Here is a 22084-nt window from a genome sequence, read left to right as displayed (position 1 = left end):
TGGCCAAGCCACTCTTGAGATTATTAACTTATCGGAGTCTGACAGTGGAAATTACACTTGTGAAGTGATGAATGAGGCTGGCTGTGAAAGCTGCACCTCTCAAGTAACTGTAAAAGGTAATACTCAAGATTCTTACGTTCTGATATATTGCTCATTACATTGCGATAGAAGAGTCATCTTAAATCTTATTGCTCTTATTGTTCTTAGAACCTCCTGCATTTAAAAAGGAGTTGCAAATGGTGGAGGTAGTCAAGGGGAGCACAGCCCAGCTTGAATGTGAAGTTACAGGCACCGCTCCATTTGAGGTGACCTGGTTTAAGAATAAAAACCCAGTATCCTCTGACAAGAAGTATAGTATTGTCTCAAAAGAGACAGTTGCATATTTGGAAATCAAATCATTTGAAAGTGCAGATGTTGCAGATTACCAGTGTTGCATTTCTAATGACGTTGGCAGAATAACTTCAAAAGCAGTGGCAAAATTGAAAGGTTGGTACAATCAATTTCAATGGCCTAAACTTTTTTTTTTGTTAACATTTTATTAAATGTGAAAATGAATATGGCTTTTTTTTCATGCAGACCCACCATTGTTTGTAAAAAAAGTTGAGAACACTACTGCAGTTTTAGGCAGTGCTGTGAAACTGCAGGGAACTCTGAAGGGTTCTGCTCCTCTCACAGTTCAGTGGTTTAAAGATTCTGAGATAGTCAGAGATGATGATCCTAATATTACCACGACTTTTGAAAACAACATTGCTATTCTGGCAATAGCAAATGTGGCCATTAACCATGGGGGGAAATATACTTGTCAAGCTGAAAATGAGGCTGGAAAACAAAAATGCGAGGCCACTGTATCAGTTCAAGGTTAGAATTAAACATATTAAGCATATCACTATATTCAACATTGTATTTTGTAACACTTTTATTGTTATCATTGATTTATTCATTGATTTATTTCATTTTTGTTAAAGAACCAGCTAGATTTGTTGAGAAACCGCCATCCATCAGTGTGACTGCAGGTGACTCTGCTACTCTCGAGTGCAAAGTTTCAGGGAGTCCAGATCTCAAAGTAAAATGGTTCAGAGATGGCAAAGAGATTACAGGAAGTCGAAAATGCAAAATCTCTTTCAAAGATAATGTGGCAGCCTTGAAAATCCTCTCAGCAGAGAGGGGAGATAGCTGTGAATACAAAGTTGAAGTTTCTAATCGGGTTGGAAAAGAGCAATGCCCTTGCTCAATTGTTGTTCTTGGTTAGTGCTATTCTTTTAAAATTATCTTTCATTTTGTGTTTTTGTGTGTGTGTGTGTGTGTGTGCATATTTTTTTTTTACAATGGTGTTTTACTTCTGTTGAGCAGATAAAATAATACCCCCCACTTTCACAAAAACACTTAAGAAGGTAGATGGTAATGTTGGAGGTACTATTCAGTTGGAATGCAAAGTGTCAGGATCCCAACCTATAACGATATCTTGGTTCAAAGAAGGAAAGGACATTACAACTGGAACAAAGTATAAAACAGAAATGCAGGAAAGCACTGCAATACTGAAAATAACTGATTTAGAGACATCAGATGCTGGGGTTTTCACCTGCCATGCAACTAATGCTGCAGGACACAGTGAAACAAGTGGAACTGTTTCTGTTAAAGGTTAGAATAATCAATCATATCTTATCGATTGAAAATTATTGTTTTGTATATGGTTGTTAAAATAATCTCTTCCCTCTTCAAACTAACTTTAGAACCCCCAGTCTTCTCTTTGAAACCTCAAAACCAAGATGTTATACCAGGAACTACAGTTGTCCTAACAGCTGCATTCACTGGGACAGCACCTTTTATTATTAAGTGGTTCAGAGAAGACAAAGAAATGTTAACTGGAGGAACTTGCTTCATCAAGAAAGAAGCCAACTCAAGTTCACTGGAGCTGCACTCTGTGAAGCCATCTCAGTCTGCAAAATACACATGCCAAGTTTCCAATGATGCTGGAAAGGTCTCATGCACAGCAGCCTTATTTGTGAAAGGTGCTTTTTCTTACTCTTGATGAATTGTTTTTCCATAATTTTTTACAGAATAATTCTTCAGTTAATTCATCTTAATGTGTTATTCTCTTTTTTTAGAACCTCCAAAATTTGTAATGAAACTTGACTCGACTAAACTAGCATTGAATGGGAGTCTTGCAACTTTGGAATGTAAAGTCACTGGCAGCCCAGAGATCAGTATTAGATGGTATAAAAATGAAACTGAAATTAGCTCAAATGATAAATACCAAATGACCTTCATCGACTCAGTTGCTAAACTACAAATTTCCAATTGCTGTGTTGAAGACAGTGGAGATTATATCTGCCAAGCATCAAGTGAAGCTGGCAGTGATAGATGCAGTTGCTTGGTTACAGTCAAAGGTTTGTTTGAAGTTGATCACCTTACTTTTTAAGGATGTTAAAGTCATTTCATGGTGGTTACTTCATTAGCTAATTGGTGCTTTCTTATCTCAGAACCTCCCGAATTTGTGAAACCTTTTGAATCCAAAGAAATTGTTAAAGGCACAGATGTTGCGCTGGAAGGAACAGTGTCAGGCTCAGCTCCCTTTGAGATTTCCTGTTTCAAAGACTCAAAGCCGATCCGAAATGATAGAAGGCACATCATAAGCCTGACAAAGGATGTAGCAGCTCTTCAGATTTTGAAATTTGAACCTGGGGATGCTGGCAAATATCAGTGCACTGTAGGAAATGAAGTAGGGCAGACCTCCTGTGATTTTCATGTTACTCTGAAAGGTTAGTAAGAAGAAGAAATTCTTGGATTTTTGTATATGTAAGTGAAGGTACAGTGATGTTCGTAAACATTGTGCTAACAACATGCCTACATTTCATTTTCTTCAATTAGAGCCACCATCATTTGTGCAGAAGATGGATAATACAAATGTCCTGCTTGGTGGTGAGGTTTCCTTGCAGTGTGTTTTGAAAGGGTCATTGCCTATGACCGTCTCTTGGATGAAAGATGACCATGAGATCAAGGAATCTGAGCATGTTCTGATATCTTTTGAGAACCAGACAGCAGTGGTATACATTTCTAGTGTGCAGTTAAAACATGGTGGAAAGTACACTTGCCATGCACAGAATGAAGCTGGTAGTCAGAAATGTACAGCAGTATTGGCGGTAAAAGGTGTGTAGTAATTTTTAATGCTAATTTCATCAGATTTTCATGTTATTCTTTAGTTATGTTATCCATATAGCTATTTTTGATTTAGTCCTATTTGCATGTATTCATACATGTTTTACTATACACAGAGCCTGCAAACATCACAGAGCAAGCCAAGTCCATCAGAGTTACAGTAGGTGATCCTGCCACTCTAGAATGCAGATACTCTGGTTCTAAAGTTCTTAAAGCAAAATGGCTAAAGGATGGCAAAGAGCTGACATCAAGCAAAAAATACAAAGTACAGAGCACCGATACAAGCTCCATATTAAAAATTCTTTCTGCTGAAAAGAGTGATGGTGGAGAATATATCTTTGAGATTTCAAATGATGCTGGAAGAAGCAGCTGTGAGGCAGTTGTGACTGTTTTAGGTTAGTATGGTAGAAAAAAAATAGCCATTTATAGATTTGTAGGAATTGGACATTTTAGATCAACACTCAGATTGAAGCTATTATATTTTCCCTTCACTGTAACAGATCAAATATTCAAACCTTCCTTCACAAGAAAATTGAAGGACATGGAGAGTATAAAAGGATCTTTTGCACAGTTGGAATGTCTGGTCTCTGGATCTCTTCCCATAACTGTCACTTGGTTCAAGGAAAATAAGGAGATCGAGACAGATGAGAAGCACAAATGCATATTCTTTGAGAGTGCGGCATCTTTGGAAATCAGTCATCTTGATAGCTCAGACAGTGGCAACTACACCTGTATTGCTAAAAACCAAGCAGGCACTGTTCAGTGTTCGGGCACGCTGAAGATCAAAGGTTTGCGATTACCGTTGGCTTTTATCAATAACAATTTAATTTGTTAGTTTGTAAAGTTGCAAACTGTATTTTATATCTTGTTACATCATCTTATTGTTTCATGCTGTGCCTTTCAGTGAGTTTTATCTTCATTTAAACTTTAATCTTAAATCTTCCTTTTATATTCAGAACCTCCAGCAATCATTGAGAAGCCTGAATCACAAGACGTTATACCAGGATCCAGAGTGCAGTTTAATGTGCTTGTGTCTGGCACGCCACCACTGACCATTAAGTGGTTTAAAGATAAGAAAGAGGTTTCATCTGGGATTGACTGTTCTGTTCAGAAAAATGACACCTCTAGCTTACTGGAGCTCTTTTTTGCTAAGCCTTCCGACTCTGGAGACTATGTCTGTGAAATAAGTAATGATGTTGGATCAGATGCTTGCCAAGCAACACTCCTCGTGAAAGGTTTTCACAAAAATCATTTATAACTACTTCCCCCCCTAAACCTTTGTTACATGCTTAAAATAAGTACTTTCTTTCTTTTTAATTTTACAGAACCCCCCAAATTTACCCGCAAACCTGAAAAAGTAACAGTGGTAAAACCAGGCCAATTGGTAGTTTTTGAATGCCAGATTACAGGCACTCCAGAGATAGACACATACTGGTTCAGAGATGGGAATGAAATAAGTCCAAGTGACAAGCATAAAATGACTTTTGTCGATTCTCTTGCACGGCTTGAGATAAGTAGCAGTGATATCAAAGACTGTGGAGTGTACTACTGTGAAGCCCGGAATGAGGCGGGCAGTGAGAGCTGTAGTATGGAACTAAGAGTGAAAGGTTAGTATGTAGTGCATTTTATAGGCGTTTAAGTTATTTGATATGATTCCTCAAAAAATGTCTGGCTAGAACATAGATTTTAAACTGTTTTCATTTCAAGCTTTCTTCTTTTTTCAGAGCCCCCAGTTCTTGTCAAGCCATTGAGTCCTCTTGAGGTTGTGAATGGCTCAAATGCATATTTTGAATGTCAGGTAAAAGGCACAGCTCCTTTTGAGGTGACCTGGCAAAAAGATTCAAAGGACATTAAATCAAGCCTCAAGCACGTGATTTTGCAGAAGAATGGTTCTATAATGACTCTTGATGTACAGAAATGTGATGCTTTAGATGTTGGAGAATATCAGTGCATTGTAGCAAATGAAGTTGGGAGTTGTTCAAGTCAGACTACACTCAGCATAAAAGGTTAGCATTCAGTACGTTTAATAGATTTTATATTTATGATTTTATCTCTATTTATATTATTTAACATTTCACATTATCTATCAGAGCCCCCATCGTTTGTGGAGAGGATTGAGAATGTTGTCACAGTTCTTGGAAAAAAGGTTGAATTTAAATGTGTTGTAAGAGGTTCACCACCTCTGTCCATACAATGGCAGAAAGATGAAAACTGGATTTTGGAGGATCCTTCAATTGAGAGGACATTTTTAAACAGTATTGCTACTTTGAGAATCCCTGTGTGTGAGTCCATCCACAGTGGAAGATACACCTGTCAGGCTGTGAATGAGGCAGGGCAAGAAAAGTGTTTTGCTACCCTTGTGGTTCAAGGTTAGTTATTTTTGCAAGTGTTTTTTTTTTTTGTAGCTGTCCTTCCTAAAGACTTTCTATTATAAATATGTTTGTTATATTATCCCCAGAGCCACCTCAGATAATTGAAAAGCCAGAGATGATTAATGTCACTGCTGGAGATCCAGTAAGTTTTGAGTGCAAAGTTACAGGCTCTCCTGAACTGAAAGTCAAATGGATTAAAGATGGCAATGAAGTTATGCCTTCAAGACAGCACAGCCTAAGCTTCATCAATAATGTCAGCCAACTTAAAATTCAGTCTGTCCAGTTGGAAGACAAAGGAACTTATGTGTTTGAGGTTTCCAACCACATCAGTGTCTGCCAGTGCAAAGTGGCATTAAACGTGCTAGGTTAGTGCTTATTCTTGATTAATGGAACAATTAGTATTGGATGAATTTTAGTGATTTTTATGATCTTCACTTTTCTTTGTCTTTGTCAGAGCAAATAATCCCCCCATCTTTCATTAAACCTTTGATGGAGATGGAGGAAATTCTGGGCACAAATATTCAAATTGGATGTAAAATATCTGGCTCACTCCCCATAACTGTGGAGTGGATGAAGGACGGGACTAAACTGTCAGGAAGAACCAAACATAAACTTCTTAAGGATGACAACAGCGTGTCTTTGGAAATTGAGTGTTTAGAGAAAGCCGACACTGGAACGTATACTTGTAAACTTACAAACAAAGCAGGCAGTTGTGAATGCAGTGGTACACTGAGGGTGAAAGGTCAGATAGCTTTTGTAGTATTTAGTAGCATATTTCATTCTCACATATATCTTAAGGTCTCTGATGGCTGCCAGTTTCTTAACAGATGTATTTGTCTTTCTTTCCCATTAATGATTTAGAGCCACCAAGCTTTGTGCTGGTTCCAGAATCACAGGCTGTCATACCAAATACCACTGTTCGGTTTAAGAGTACCTTTAAGGGAACATCTCCCTTCACAGTGAAATGGTTCAAAGATGACACTGAGCTGATTTGTGGACCTTCATGTTTTACTGGCCTGGAAGGCCTCTCATGCTTCCTAGATCTTTTTGCCGTTGGAATATCACACAGTGGAACTTACTCTTGTCAAATAAGCAATGATGCTGGTACCGCTAAATGCACCACAACCTTGTTGGTAAAAGGTTGGACCTCTTTCAAGTACTCTTATCAGCGCTCTTCATTATGCTTTTATCCATTTGCATGCTCTTGTATTGCTTACATAAATTGTCTGCCTGCCTTTCATCATCATCTTACTTCATTACTGTTCATCATTACGCTTTACTCCCTTTAAGCCATCATGTGCCTCTTGTCATCTGCCATCTTCTTCCTCAGTGCTCCATTTTATATATTGCATTAATCATTATGATAACATGTTGTAATTTTGGTTTTACAGAACCTCCAGAGTTTGTACAGAAACTGCCAGCTGCAAAAATCATGAAGATGGGAGAGCGACTCCAGCTTGAATGCAAAGTTACTGGCACAGCTCCTCTGAAAATTAGCTGGTACAAAAATGACGCTGTACTCAGCGATGGTGGCAACATGAGAATGACTTTCGATAACTCTGTGGGAGTCCTTGAAATTTTCAAGTGCAGCTTTGAGGATAATGGAGTCTACACCTGTGAAGTCCAGAATGATGCTGGAACTAAGAGTTGCAGTACCACACTCACAGTCAAAGGTTAGACAGTGGATGGATCTTTCATTTACTAGTTTAATGCTTGTGCCTTTTTCAACATGAGCATTAATTGACTATGTTTCAGAAGCAGTGTTATTTAGTATTATTTGTTTACTATTATAATTTCTATTAATATTATGAATTTGCTTTTTTTCAGTTGTTACTTGTTTTTATTTCAGTTTTATTTGGTTCAGTTTGAGTTTTTTTCCAGTTAGTAATTTTGTTTCAGTTAATTGCCAAGGCAGTTAAAATCAAATTAGTTTTTTTCCATCTAATATTTATTTTATTTCAGTTTCATAGTTTTAGTTATTGATGATAACCCTCTTCAGAGGATATGATTTATTGATTTAATGATTTATTAATTGATTGCAATATGCATAAATGCTCATTTTGATTTGAATTACATTTTTGTAGAACCACCAACTTTCCACAAAGTGCTAACACCAGTTGAGGGGCTGAAGGGCAAAGATGCCAGTCTAAACTGTGAGCTGAAAGGCTCAGCACCTTTTGAGATAACCTGGTTTAAAGATCAAAAACAGTTAAAGGAGAGTAGGAAGTATAAATTTGTGTCTGAGGGATGCTCTGCAACTCTCCACATCCTTGGACTGGAAGCATTAGATGCAGGGGAATATGAGTGCAAAGCATCAAATAATGTAGGAAGTGATTCCTGCCAGGGCACTGTAAAGCTAAGAGGTCAGTAAGATACTAGTTCAAATAAAAGTATCAAATACTTTTCCAAAAAATGATTTAACACTTCCTGACTTTCTGATGACTCTCTTCCTGACATTCAGAACCACCAGCATTTGTGAAGAAATTATCCAACATTACAGCCATCTCTGGTGAGGAAGTGGTTTTGTTGGCAACGGTCAAAGGCTCGCAGCCTATGACTGTGTCTTGGGTTCAGGATAAAGACCACATTCTCAGAGATGGTGACAACAGGAAAATTATATTTGAGAATAATCAGGTCACCCTGAAGATCTTTAAAGCTGACTCTACCACTGCTGGAAAATATACATGTCAGCTCAAAAATGATGCTGGAGTAGCTGAATGCACAGCGAACCTAACTGTCCTAGGTTTGTAAGAAAAATAATTTTTTTCCCCCTTAAGCATATATATCTTTTAAAAATGTATTATGTAAATTAACATAAAGACGCTTCTAAATTTCTAGAACCTGCAGCAATTGTGGATAAGACAGAGTCAATCAGTGTAACCGCTGGTGACACTGCAGTCTTAGAATGCACTGTATCTGGAACTCCAGAACTTAAACCAAAATGGTACAAGGATGGTGTGGAGTTGTCTTCAGGCAGAAAATACAAAATCACCTTCTCAAAAATGATCTCCAGTCTTAAGCTATTGTCAACAGAGAAAAGTGACACTGGAGAATACACATTCGAAATCAAGAATGAAGTTGGCAGTGATAGCTGCAAAATGCACCTCACTGTTTTGGGTCAGTAATGTTAAATATCCTTGTATATAATATTTGTTCCAATCTTAGAATTACATGTGATTTCTTGTGAAGCCAAAAGCTGAGAATCTTGTTTTTGGTCAAACAGACAAAATCGTTCCTCCTTCGTTCTCACGAAAACTGAAGGACACACAGAATATTGTTGGCAAAACTATTGAAATGGACTGCAAAGCCTCAGGGTCTGCACCTCTCACCATCTCTTGGTACCATAATGAAGAGGAGATTAAAAGTGGACCGAACTATGAGATTACATTCGCTGAGAATACCTGCACATTGAAAGTGCCAACTCTGAAACTTTCAGACTCGGGCACATACAAATGTAAAGCAGTGAACAGTGCAGGAACTGCAGAGACATTTGCTTCCTTAGTTGTTAAAGGTTAGTGTTTGGGTGTAGAATAATTCACAATTAATAAATGTAGAGCTATTGGTTAAGGCACGTTTCACAACCTTCTTCCTGTCGTGTTTGCTATAGAACCCCCCTCTTTTGTGACCACACCTCAACCGGTGGAAGCCCTCCCAGGCACAAATGTCACCTTTACAGCAACCGTTCAAGGAAGTACCCCCATGAAACTAAAATGGTTTAGAGGCAGTAAGGAAATAGTGTCTGGGAGAAGCTGTGAGATTGCTTTAAGAGGAGATAATGCAATTCTGGAGCTCTACAACATTGATAAATCTCATGCTGGCGAGTATACTTGCCAGATCATTAATGATGCAGGGAAGGAAAACTGCACAGTGAACCTTTTTGTGAAAGGTTAGTTTTAATTGAGTTAATATGAGTAACTATTTCTAGAATACTTGTTAAAACGGAGCTTTGTGTCTCACATATATATGCCATCTTTCATTCAGAGGCTGCACACTTTGTCAAGAAGCTCAAGAACCTGTCTGTTGAAATGGGCAAGTCTCTGATACTTGAATGTACGTATGCGGGAAGCCCAAAGATTCTTGTGAAATGGCATAAAGATGGCCAGGAGATTTACTCCTCTTACAAGTACAACATCACAACCACTGAGAGCTCCTGCATCCTCGAGTGTCTAAACAGTGATAAAGAGGCTGCTGGAAAATACACTTGTGAGGTTTCCAATGATGCTGGACACGACACTTGTGAAGCAACAGTGTCCATCTTAGGTTTGTTATTGAGTAAAATTGCTCAATATAAGCTACTGTGAGACAAAATCAAAATGTGCATGCTTGTCTTCATGGTATGTATATATATTTTGTCACTTTTAGAACCACCTATCTTTATTGAGAGTTTGGAGCCCATGGAGGTCACTGCAGGTGATGCAGTTTGTCTGAAATGCCAGATTGGTGGCACTCCTGAAATTAAAGTGTCATGGTTCAAGGCAGATGGCAAAGTGCGGTCTTCTCCAACCTGTAAGATGGAGTTCTTCAAAGGCACTGCCTGCCTGAAACTAGCTAAAGTTGCCAAATCTGACATTGGTGAATACACATGTAAGGCAGAAAACAGCATTGGATCTGCCTCTTCCAGGTGCCTCTTAACTGTACAAGGTGATTCTAATTTCTCTTCAAAGCTCTGAATCTATCTCTTAAATGTCTTAAATGTTTTGATTGCACTGTGTAACCTTTATCAATGTATTTTGCTAAATGTTTTTCTTTTCAGATGTGAAAACACCACCGTCTTTCCCTAAAAAGATTACTAGCATTACGCAAATTGAAGGACAGCCTGTCCAGTTTGAGTGTCGTGTTGCAGGATCCTCTCCTATGGAGGTCTCTTGGCTCAAAGATGGTGAAGCTCTTAGGAGCGATTCAGAATACACAATGTTTTTTGACGATAACTCTGCTGTCCTAAATATAGTCAAAGGTGAAATGAGACATTCTGGAGAATACACTTGCATTGCGACTAATAGTGTTGGAACTGCTTCTTGTAGAGCCAAGCTCACACTTCAAGGTCTGTTTATTTCTTTCATATTGTTCTCTGATTACATTTGTTTCCTGTGTTGTGAAACACACTGAATTGAATGTATTACCATGTCTATACAATTGTGCTGTTATCTCTATTTAACTCTACAGAGCCAAGATATCCACCTGTGTTTGATAAAAAGCTCATACCTGTGGATGTGACAGTGGGAGATACTGTCGAACTGGAATGCCACATGACGGGATCGTTGCCAATAAAAGTTACTTGGTCCAAGGATCACAAAGACATCCGCACAGGGGGCAATTATAAGATATCATGTGTGGATAACACTCCACATTTGACAATTTTGAAAGCTGATAAGGCAGACTCTGGTCGTTATTCTTGCCATGCTAGTAATGATATTGGGAAGGACTTTTGTTCTACAGAAGTTTCTGTGAAAGGTATTTGGTCACCGCTTTTCAGTGTGACTGTGTCTTCATTGTCTTGGGACTGACCTGTGGTGCTTTATTTCTTTTATGTTTTTGTCTTCCATTCTTCATGCCTTTGCATTCATGTTTTTCTTTGCTTGCAGTAAGGTCAACAGGTGGCACTGTTGAGCATATTTTTTTTTTGCTCTTTATTTTGCTATATGCATTTAGGTGAAAGAACCTCTTTTTTTCTATCATGTATGTACTGTCTAACAACACCTCTCTTTATTGTTCCTATAGAACGCAAAATTCCACCTAGTTTTACCAAAAAACCTTCAGCAACTATTGAGGACACTGAGGGCAAAATAGTGAAGATCGAGGGTCGTGTAGCTGGATCACAGCCCCTGACTGTCAACTGGTATAAAGATGGCACGGAAATCTTCACCTCTGACTGTTATGATGTAACTTTCAAGACCAGCCTGGCTGTCCTGTGCATCAAAAAATCTCAGCTGTCAGATAGTGGAACATATATGTGCAAAATCTCCAATGAAGCTGGCACTGCCTCTTATGAAGTGTCCGTTAAGATTACAGGTATACAGCTGGTTTCTATGTCAAGCTTTTCTTATTTCCTTTGTCCAGTTATAAGTGTGCTTGTAAAAAAAAAAAACCATAGACTGTATAAAACAATGGACGTAGTGTCCGTGACGTCACCCGTAGGTTTCTGAAGAGCATTTTTGAAGCCCAAAGTGGGTGGAGCCGGCCGTCGCCATCTTGGCAGCACGTCACTCCCGGATAATCGAAAATAGGCAAAGAGGCGGGACGTGGGTGGAGCTGAGGTGCCTGGTTGCTGAAACCACACCCGCCTAGCTCGACATGATCAAGTTAGCTCAGGCTAAGAAGCTAATGCTATATGCTACTTTTTTATACAGTCTATGGTTTCAGCCTACAGCTAATCACAGTCTGTGAGATTCTGGAGTGTAGTCAAGTTTTAAATAAAATTATAAATAATAAATAAATTATTTTAAATAAATGAATAAATTAAATTATATTAGAATTTAATTCACCGGAAAAAATGGAGCCCAGACTTCTTGGACGGTCTGTTAGTACAATTAACTGCACAGCAAGCCATATTATTTGATAATTGTATGAAACAATCCCGAAAAATTAGCTGAGAATTAGCTGGAATTAGCTGAGGTGAAGTGACTGCTAACAGACAGCAGACAAACGGCTAGTAGTGACAACAGCTGCAATCCACCTGTCACTCAAGTTGCCATGGCCTTAATTATGCAGAACTTTAAGGCTTTATAGATTTTAAACGGATGAGTTATAAAAAAATTCACCCCCCTAAGTTGGGCATTTTAACATGGGGGGTCTATGGGATTGACTCCCTTTTGGAGACAGTCTCTAGCGGCCAGTCGATGAATTGCAGTTTAAGTCACTTCCGTGCTGATTCAAGAGAGAGACCGGAAGGTTGCCGCTTGGTAAAAACGTACTGTGGCAGTACTGTGGTACAGTGACGGTATCAGATGGTAATTCCATGTTACTAAAATTAATTATTATTGGAAATACCTTTGAGTACCATGTAATTACCATGGTATATTTTCTTGTACATGATTTACGGAGTACAAAAAATGTGAAATGTCCTATTGCAAATGAGTCTCTGTATGTAAACTTGCATGCATGTATTTGTCAAAAAGGATTGCACATTTTCGCAAAAATGCTCATAATTACTATATTTTCTGAATACAGAGCAAAAGGTACCACCAAGCTTTGACTTGCCTCTTAAACCAGTGACTGTGACTGAGGGTGAGACGCTTACCCTCAGCTGCCATGTACGTGGAACTCCTCCTCTCAAGATTCAGTGGATGAAGGACAGGCAGGAGCTTTCTTCGTCTGAAAATACTAAGATTACATTTGTTGATGGCACTGCCACATTGGAGATGATCCGTGTATCTAAGGCAGATACTGGGGATTATCTCTGCAAAGCAACCAATGAGGCTGGTAGTGAATTCTGCAAGTCTAAAGTCACTATCAAAGGTATTTTGTGTGTGTGTGTGTGTGTAAGGAACATAGTGTTTTTAATGTCCTTGGTAATTCTTTCTTTTTTTATTTGCTTCATCCTAACCTTGACGTTCTGTTGGCTGTTTGCCAATATTAGAATCTTCTAATAATTATTATTATTTCATTAATCTAATTATGTCTTCTGTTTCTTTCTTGGCCTGACAACAGATTACTTTTGTCAGGGCAAGTACTTGCTTGTTGTTTACAAACAGGTCTCAATGATTTGTTTTGGCCAAATCTGCTTCTTTGCAAATGTTTCTTTGCCATTCTTATCCCTGCAGCTGTGCTTATTGAAAAAGTTAAATGGGTAATGTGTTTTTGTTGTCTAAAATGTTTTAGGCCTGAATCTTGAATATGAAAGTGAAAATGTATGTATCTCACTGCAATATTCCATTAAAAGTTTCAGAGAAACCAGGAGCTCCTGCCCCGGCACAGGCAGCCCCTTCACCACCTGAAGCAGTTAAAAAGTTGGACAACCTCTTCTTCATTGAGGAGCCAAAGAGTGTCCATATCATTGAGAGTAAGTTATTCTCCATTTCATTTTTTAGGGGTGAACCAGTGTTGGGTGTAACGCGTTTCTAAGTAATTATATTACTTAACAACTGAAAAAAGGAAAGGAAAGGATTACTGTTCATTTTTAGGTAATTTAATTACGGTTACTTATAAAGTATTTGCGTTACAGTTTTAAATCAATATTGAATTTGAAATCTAAATGTATCGTCTAAAGGTAAAACTGAATGCAGTGTCTTTAATCCTCTGCACGCCAGAGCGTTCACTTTCAGTTTTTCCTGATAAGAGAGAAAAGGACCTAAAATACCCAGATACAGATAAAACTAAAATCAATCAAATCTATAAAGGTTCTACTTTTATTTGTGTACACTGACCATAACAACAAAACATTGTGCTTTTGTTAAATAAACAAAACAAACAGGGTGTGCTTTCTGCTGTTTTGGTCTCCGCAAACGTCTTTCTGAAACGCGCCACAAAAACGAACAGAAACTCGACGAATACTTCACACACAGACGTGAGAAATATGTGTATAGAAAACTTGAAGTGTCTACTTTTAAATGAACCAATTCAAATCGAAAACGAATATTCTCTGATTATGTAATCCGTATGAAACTAAAGCGAGGTACAGTCTTTCCTGTCTCAGAGCTCATTATCTGCAAACGCCCTCATCACCTAAATACAAAAGCATAGATAAAAAAAAAAAGATTCATCTACTTTTCATTGTTTTTGGAAGAAGACTTGAGGAATAAGCCGGAATTTACCTCAGAAGAACAGTGCGATCTGACGCGGCTTTATTCAGCGGAGGAGATAATTTCTGTAATTTATTCTTACTTACATTAGTTAACGTGTTATTTTTTACATAAACTTGAACGCATTTTACTAGTTGGGCTTTTCCTAAACTGTCTTGCCAAAATGTGTGAAAGCGAGTAAAATATGCTGAAATATGATATGCGATTCATATATACAGGCAACTTGTAGGCTAACATATAGGCTAAAATGTCGTATGAAATGAGGATTTAAATATAATATTGATGTTTATAGTGTTCAAAGCAATAAGAATTTAGTTTATAAAATATCAGAGTACAGACAAAGCATATGTGCATGACTGACCGTACAAAATCGTGTTTTTTTGTTAGGAGTGGACAAAATTAGTATTAGTGACTGCTAATGTTGTATACATGTACAGTATGTCAGTGTGTATGAAATATGGTACTAATTGCTTTGAAAAGATTAATTCTTACAGCTTGACACATGTAGGCCTACCCCTGGTTTCACAGACAAGGGTTAAGCCTAGTCTCAGACTAAAATACATTTCTGAGCTGTTTTAACTGAAAGAAACTTGCACTGACATACATTAAAATATGTCAGTTCCATTGTTTTACTGTATCTCAAGATGCACCAGTAATGTTTTCTTCTGGCACATTTATAAAAGTTACTTAAAACTTTTCTTTTCTTAAGCTTTTTTGTTATTCAGATATTTTGCAGAGTAAAATATGTCAGTTCCATTGTTTTACTGTATCTCAAGATGCACCAGTAATGTTTTCTTCTGGCACATTTATAAAAGTTACTTAAAACTTTTCTTTTCTTAAGCTTTTTTGTTATTCAGATATTTTGCAGAGTAATTCTATTTGTTAACCAAAGAAGGTTACATTTTTTATTAAAATGCTTAAGTATTATAGTTGTTTTAAAGCTAAAAGGCTAAACTTTTCCATGTTTAACTCAAACTGAAAGAATTAAGTTTCATTTTTATGCATCAAGGTTTATAGGGATTTTATGATGTAATTAACGATTCGAATAATGAAGTTACTTATTGAGTAATTAAGTTACTTTTCAGACAGAGTAATTAGAAAAGTAATTTAAATACAACATTGATGATGTAATTAGTAATTAATTATGGTTACACTTTATTTTAAGGTGTCCTTGTTACAGTGTAATTATACATTTAAGTACTAAGTAATATTAATTAACTGCATGTACTTACTATATGGTTAGGCTTAGGATTAGGGTTTGGTTTAGGGTTACTTGCGTGTAATTATGCATAATTAATTGTTATTACAATAGTAAGTACATGTAACATGTAAAAAAAGGACACCTTAAAATAAAAGGTGCTACCTTAATTACTTTTTAAAAGTAACTTACCCAACACTGGGGTGAACTGTATTAAAATGCAGAAGAAAGTTTTATTGATGCTATGTTTGATTTATGTTTTTGCAGAAGGTACAGCTACCTTCATTGCTAAAGTTGGTGGTGATCCCATTCCCAATGTGAAATGGATGAAGGGCAAATGGAGGCAAATGACTCATGGTGGTCGCGTCAGTATTGAACAAAAGGGCCAAGAGGCCAAGATGGAGATCAAAGAGGTGACCAAATCTGACTCTGGACAGTACAGATGTGTTGCTTCAAACAAACATGGAGAAATTGAGTGCAGCCCCAACCTGAATGTTGATGAGAAGAAAGAGACCACTTTAGAAATGGTGAAACTGAAGAAGTGAGTGTCTGTCAAGCTGCAAACCATGCTTAAGGACCCCCCTTGACCAACATTAGTTACAGGCATTTTAATTTAAATTATTTGACTTAATGAATGTCTAAATATGATTATTTTTATTGTTTTAAATGATAGATTGTAGTTGTAAAAAATAACTAATGGGTCTGATTGTTATTGCTCCATTTGTGTATATTTAAAAATTTTTTTTAATGAATTTACATTGAAGTTATGTCATTATGCCAATTATGCCACACTATGTAAAACACTGATTGAGATGATAGCTATACAAGATTGCTTAAATTGTGTGCAATATTTTTTTTTAACAGAACTCCATCTAAGCAGAAAAGCCCTAAAGAGGAAAAGGATATTGACATTGTTGAGTTGCTTAGAAATGTTGATCCCAAGGAGTATGAGAAATATGCTCGCATGTATGGCATCACAGACTTCCGGGGTCTCCTTCAGGCTATTGAGTTTCTGAAGAAGGAAAAAGAACACGAAAGTGGAAGACCGGTAAGATTGATTCAGATAACAGTACAACAGCATCATATAGTTCCCTTTAGAAGATAAGACCAAGCACATTGCTTCTGTATCAATTTAGTGATGTGTTTTTATGAAATTTTGTGTTGATTGAAATTAGCAAAGTGCACTGTAACCTTAAAGCAGCACTATGTAACTTTTGGCGCTCTAGCGGTTAATAAACAGAACTGCACACATCCCGCGGAAGAACATTCCAACCGGAGCTACTTCTCTAAGTTTATGTCTATGGCGATTCACGCAGGTATGTGTTACTCCGCAGCGGTGACGACCCGACCAGGCTACAATAGTCCAAATATAAGTACTTATTATAAGTGTACCGTAGTGATTCGGAATAAGACAAAAACTCGGTTTGGAAGATGAATTCATGATGTACTCGCTCATTATATACATTTTGAACACAGAAAAAGTTACATAGTGCTGCTTTAAGCTTTTAATAAACATTACTTTGACACATGATACTATTCCTCTTAATTGATAACGTTCAAAGTTTTACTTAAATTTGCCAAATTTACCAAGTGGCAAAAATCTAACAAAAAATGTGGTCAAGGAAGGTTCTAGTGACATTTACCTTTCAGGAACTCACCTTTCAAGCCAGGAATGAGAGTAAATTATATAAATTGTTTAATTGCTTGGATTTATTACATTTCAGGAAGTGGAAAGTGGTGCAAGAGAGTCTGAGGAGGATTTGGCTAAACTTGTTGCCGATTTGCAAAAGAGGATGGAACAAACTGAGGTTTGAAATCTAATTTTGTTATTTGTATTAAATAAACTCTTGCAGACAGCAAAAATCAAAACTTTATTTTTTATTTATTTAGGAAAATAATACTTAGATCAGCCAGTGCTTTATAAACACTGTAAAAATACATGAATGTCATTGCATTGTATAACAAAGCATCAAACCAAGTGGCATATGTTTTAAAGAATTATAGCACAAGCATACGTAGTGATAAGTGCATTTAGACACTTTCTGGTTGTCATGCTTTAGTGAAAGATGTCTATAATGTTACAAACTACACCTGTGGTTTATTTGCTAGGACACATGTTAGTTTTGTGGAAGTTAGGCTGCCTGCAAGTGCACCTGGGAAGCCCGTACCTCAGAGTTGGGCATTTGTTATTATGAAAAGTTGGACAAATACAGAAGTATCTTACTATGTATAATGTTACACAATATTTACAGTATGTTTTATACTGTAAATATTATGTAACGTTATACCCAGTTCTGAAAAGAAAATGATTAAAACCAGTAATTATCATTTATTTATGCATGGTATCTTCAAAACATTACATAAAGCAACAGTCAAAGGAGTGTGATTGAAGCTCTTTCATACGTAGTGCCATATTATTATTATTAAAAAAGAGTGTAAGAAATTTAAAATAGCTATGCAGAATCATTACCATTCACAACGAGGCCCCTTACAATGTCACAAGTCGGCAACTCGGGTATTATCTAGAATTCAGTTTGCTAAATGCAGAAATCTACTTTTTTCAACTTTGGTTAATGTCTAGATGCTATGCAAATACTTTTTATAACCACTGTATGTCATTTACAGTGTGTTCTTTTGTTTTCTATGCAGCCTGTCACTGTGGTACGTGACATCACGGACCAGACAACTACTGTTAAGAAGGAAGCTGTGTTTGAATGTGAAATCAAGATCAACTACCCCGAAATCACACTGTCCTGGTACAAAGGAACCCAAAAACTTGACAGTAGTGACAAGTATGACATCAAAATTGTGGGTGATCGTCACATCTTAAAGATCAAGGATTGCCAGATGAGAGATGAGGGCAATTATCGTATTGTGTGTGGCCCACATATCTCCAGTGCCAAACTGACAGTGCTGGGTGTGTAGCAACATCATTTGATTCTCATTTTAGTGAAAGCCCTAAACTATATCCTATACTCTTAAGTTTTTACAATATTGACCCTTATTCTTTCTGCAGATGCTGAAGTGGAACAGCGTATGCAGGATGTGGCTGGTAAGGAAGGCCAAACTTGTACATTGACTTGCCAGCTCTCTGTACCTAATGTAAAAACCCAGTGGTTTAAAAATGGGAAGCTTTTAGAACCTCACAGCAGATACACATTTGCTGTGGCAAATTACACTCAGAAGCTCTCAATCAAAGATGTTAGACCTGAAGACCAAGGAGAATATACCTGCAAATACAAAAATCTTGAAACGACTGCAAATCTTTGGATCGAAGGTTTGTATAGATTCACTGAACTGTCAGACTTACGTTTACTGTAAATTATACCATCTACTAACCTCTTTTTTCATCATCTGTGACTACTTCTTCTTCACTTCTTATGGAAAAACTCTTCTTATTTTAAATGCCAGGGATAGTTTGCCTTCCCATTTTCCTGGCTTTCTTAATAGCAAATCTTAATGGACTATATTAGGCAGAAAAAAAGGTTCCGGCATTAGATTCTAGTCCTAATCATCCACCTTGCGTTATCTTTTTCTAGCCAAGCAAATACATTTCACCAAACGCATCCAGAACATTGTGGTGCGAGAACATCAGTCAGCCACTTTTGAGTGTGAGGTGTCTTTCGACAATGCTATTGTAACATGGTATAAGGACACTTGGGAGCTTAAAGAGAGTCCCAAATATACCTTCCGAAGTGAAGGGCGACGCCACTTCATGATCATCCGCAACGTTACCTCTGCCGATGAAGGTTTGTGGAGTTCCAATGCGGGACCATTTTTCGTTTTAATAATATTAAATAAAAAGGCCCATTTAACCAAATTAATAATCCTTTAGGCGTGTACTCGGTCATTGTCAGATTGGAGCCCAGGGGTGAGGCTAAAAGTACAGCTGAGCTTTACCTGTCAGGCAAAGGTCGGTACAGCTGTCGAGCTCCAGCATTTACTTAACTAACATTCTTTAAAATATGAAGACTCCTTACAGTTATTTTTTCTTTTTTTTTTCTCAGAAATTGATATAGAAAGGGTACCTTATGGTAAGTATGTAACAAATTTTTTTTAACACCTTTAGTGCATATTGACAGATTATTTCACACAGTTCATTAATTTATATGAGTAAGCTTAAAAATGTTAAATTACACTTACACAGACATCCCAGATACATCAATACAAGTGCCTGAAGCAGCTGCATTAACCATTGAAGGTGAGATTGAGAAATCTATGTAAAATGACTTCTGAAAATACATAAATCTCTATCCTCAAAATCAGTGATAGTTACTCATAAACGTATTATTTTTGATAAGCTGAATCTTCCATGGGATATTACCATTACGAAGAAAAAATGGAAACACAAGGTAAACTGCATAATTATGAGAATAATAAAACTGACATTTTCACCTCATCATTTTCATATAGTATCATTCACTAAAACTGACAAAAATCACTTCACTATGAAAATCATTTAACTTCATCTGTTTTAACCATCAATCTGTTCAACAACACCAAAATAAATTTAAAAGAATAACACAGTTTTTTTTTAACAGTTTTGTTTTGTCTGTTTCCCAACATCTTGCGTGAAATAACCAAATAATGTCAATATTTAAAGTATTCGTCTTTGGACACGTGTAACAACTTTTTACCCTTTACCAGAGTATGTGAGCTGGACAGCGGAGAGTGTTGTAGAGGAAATATCAGTAACAGGTATTACTGAGAGCTTTTGAGTCTACAAATATCGTTTCTAACCCTCTTTCCACTTTTGTTTGCCCACATAATGTATTTATCTGTCTTGTATGTATTTGTGTTATTCATATTAATGTCTGTATCTCCCCTTGTTTTCACCCTGTCCTAACAATGTACGATTAATGTACTGTATGTGTTGTTATGTGTTGTCATACATTTACCAGTCTGACTTTGTTTATATGTGTAGCTTTACCAACGTAAATATTTCTGAACAGATTTATGTTTTTTTGTGTTTTCGTATGTTTCTCCAAAGCCAGTTGTTATTGTAATTATGGCGGTTATTCTAAGGACTTTTTTTTGTTTCATCAGCCCCAAGGGTGCCAGTCGAAGAGGCTGTCAGTAGAAAAATCCTGGGAATGAGAGAGGTGGCTCCAACAACAGGTACTGAAAGAGAAAGAGCTTGCTGCTTTGCTACTTGTTGGCAAACATGCTTACATCATCCTCACGTCTGTCATTTTTATGTGTCTTATTGTAAAATTGTGTGTTTACTTTCACCTTAGTTGTGCCGTGTCATGTGTTATCAGTGCTGTTAATGTTTGTGATATTTGCTTCTGTGGCAGCTGCAAATTAATGAACAATTTTGGTATAATAATAAGTTTTAAAATGAAATGTTGCACACAAATGTACATTTTACATTATTTTTTTCTGCTTTTTGAATTTTCTTAACTTCAGTAATGCTTTGATGCTATTCTGTATTGTGTGGATGTATCAGTTCGTCTATGTGTAAATGTCAGTGATATCTCCGTAATTCTTGCCCTGATGCTTATGCATGGTTGCTTTCAAATTTGAAGCTACTAGTTTGATATTATAGAGTTAATTGTTCTTAATATTCTCAAAGAATTCGAGGAACCTGAGCCATCTAAACCAGTGGAGCTAGTGCCTGAAGTACCTGTGAAAGGTATGCAGATGTCTGTCCAATGTGCTCCCGTGCTGTGTCCATAAGTTGCCGTTTTAATAAATTTTTGTGTGTCTATAGAGCTCTTTATAAACATTCTTTCTATTATATCTGTGATGTTAATATTCTGTTGTAGTGTTATTTTTTTGTCTTATTGGATATTCTTACAGTATTTGTAATTCATTTTTACCCAAAAGCCAAAAAGCCTGTGGAAGAAATAATTACTGCAGTTATATTGCCAGAGCCAATTGAACCCCCCACAGGAAAAGGTATGGAAAGAACACGTCATTATTTGCTGTTCTGTCCTGTTCTATGTGCATATACACCTTTTAAGCGAATCAAGTCCGTTTTAAGTCATTTGTAAATGTAAATGTTTGTTTATATGTTATTGCAACAACTTTTTTGTGAATATATTGATTTTTTTTTTTGTCTTTTTGACTTTTAGATGTGACCCACTTAATTCTGTTAATTGATGTTAAGTCTACATGTTCTTATTGCATGCAACAGCAATTGTCAAATCTTGTGTCTGTTCTTTTTTATTTGTCTTGTCTTTCTCTGTTTGAGGTATGAGTTGAATTGTACCGCACTGTTATTTTCATTCATGCCTTAACTCTTCTGAAACTCTACAAATGTACTAATACCAAAAATATGTTATATGAAGAAGTGCCACAGCCAGCAGCACCTGTAGCTCCTGTGCCTTCTGCACCTGAGCCTGAAGAGCCTAAAGCTGCACCAGTAGCTGAGCCCAAACCAGAACCAAAGCCTGAGCCTACACCTGTGAAAAAACCTGAGCCACCCCCAGCCAAAGGTACTGTTAATTGCTTATACTTCATGTTGTGTAGGATTGTCTATGAGCTTTTCATATAACGTCTGTTGTTGCAATTGTCCAGCTTCCATCAGGAAGTGAACTGAATGTGACACTGTGTGTGTTATTTAATGTGTGCTTATGAAAATTAAACTGTAAACAATACAATGCATGTTCTTTGAA

General features: G+C 36.9%; 1 protein-coding gene across 1 annotated transcript in view; it reads left to right on the top strand.

Moving 5' to 3' along the window:
* ttn.2 (titin, tandem duplicate 2) overlaps positions 1 to 22084 on the top strand; it is a 163180-nt gene that overhangs the window by 34896 nt on the left and 106200 nt on the right. Inside the window, exons 20-47 of the mRNA XM_016520236.1 lie at positions 6920 to 7201; positions 7613 to 7891; positions 7990 to 8271; positions 8367 to 8645; positions 8752 to 9039; positions 9136 to 9414; positions 9510 to 9788; positions 9891 to 10169; positions 10282 to 10569; positions 10692 to 10979; positions 11247 to 11537; positions 12696 to 12983; positions 13408 to 13527; positions 15732 to 16005; positions 16329 to 16512; positions 17189 to 17272; positions 18114 to 18381; positions 18481 to 18741; positions 19004 to 19213; positions 19300 to 19377; positions 19472 to 19498; positions 19612 to 19665; positions 19766 to 19816; positions 20112 to 20162; positions 20511 to 20582; positions 21040 to 21099; positions 21294 to 21365; positions 21758 to 21904. Coding sequence (XP_016375722.1) covers positions 6920 to 7201; positions 7613 to 7891; positions 7990 to 8271; positions 8367 to 8645; positions 8752 to 9039; positions 9136 to 9414; positions 9510 to 9788; positions 9891 to 10169; positions 10282 to 10569; positions 10692 to 10979; positions 11247 to 11537; positions 12696 to 12983; positions 13408 to 13527; positions 15732 to 16005; positions 16329 to 16512; positions 17189 to 17272; positions 18114 to 18381; positions 18481 to 18741; positions 19004 to 19213; positions 19300 to 19377; positions 19472 to 19498; positions 19612 to 19665; positions 19766 to 19816; positions 20112 to 20162; positions 20511 to 20582; positions 21040 to 21099; positions 21294 to 21365; positions 21758 to 21904 — 5415 coding nt within the window. The remainder of the gene's footprint in view (positions 1 to 6919; positions 7202 to 7612; positions 7892 to 7989; positions 8272 to 8366; positions 8646 to 8751; positions 9040 to 9135; positions 9415 to 9509; positions 9789 to 9890; positions 10170 to 10281; positions 10570 to 10691; positions 10980 to 11246; positions 11538 to 12695; positions 12984 to 13407; positions 13528 to 15731; positions 16006 to 16328; positions 16513 to 17188; positions 17273 to 18113; positions 18382 to 18480; positions 18742 to 19003; positions 19214 to 19299; positions 19378 to 19471; positions 19499 to 19611; positions 19666 to 19765; positions 19817 to 20111; positions 20163 to 20510; positions 20583 to 21039; positions 21100 to 21293; positions 21366 to 21757; positions 21905 to 22084) is intronic.

The sequence above is a fragment of the Sinocyclocheilus rhinocerous genome, unplaced genomic scaffold (assembly GCF_001515625.1).
Source record: "Sinocyclocheilus rhinocerous isolate Xijiao unplaced genomic scaffold, SAMN03320098_v1.1 scaffold449, whole genome shotgun sequence".
Classification (NCBI taxonomy): domain Eukaryota; kingdom Metazoa; phylum Chordata; class Actinopteri; order Cypriniformes; family Cyprinidae; genus Sinocyclocheilus; species Sinocyclocheilus rhinocerous.
Note: the sequence above shows the minus strand (reverse complement) of the source record. Positions and strands in the feature narration are given on the sequence as shown.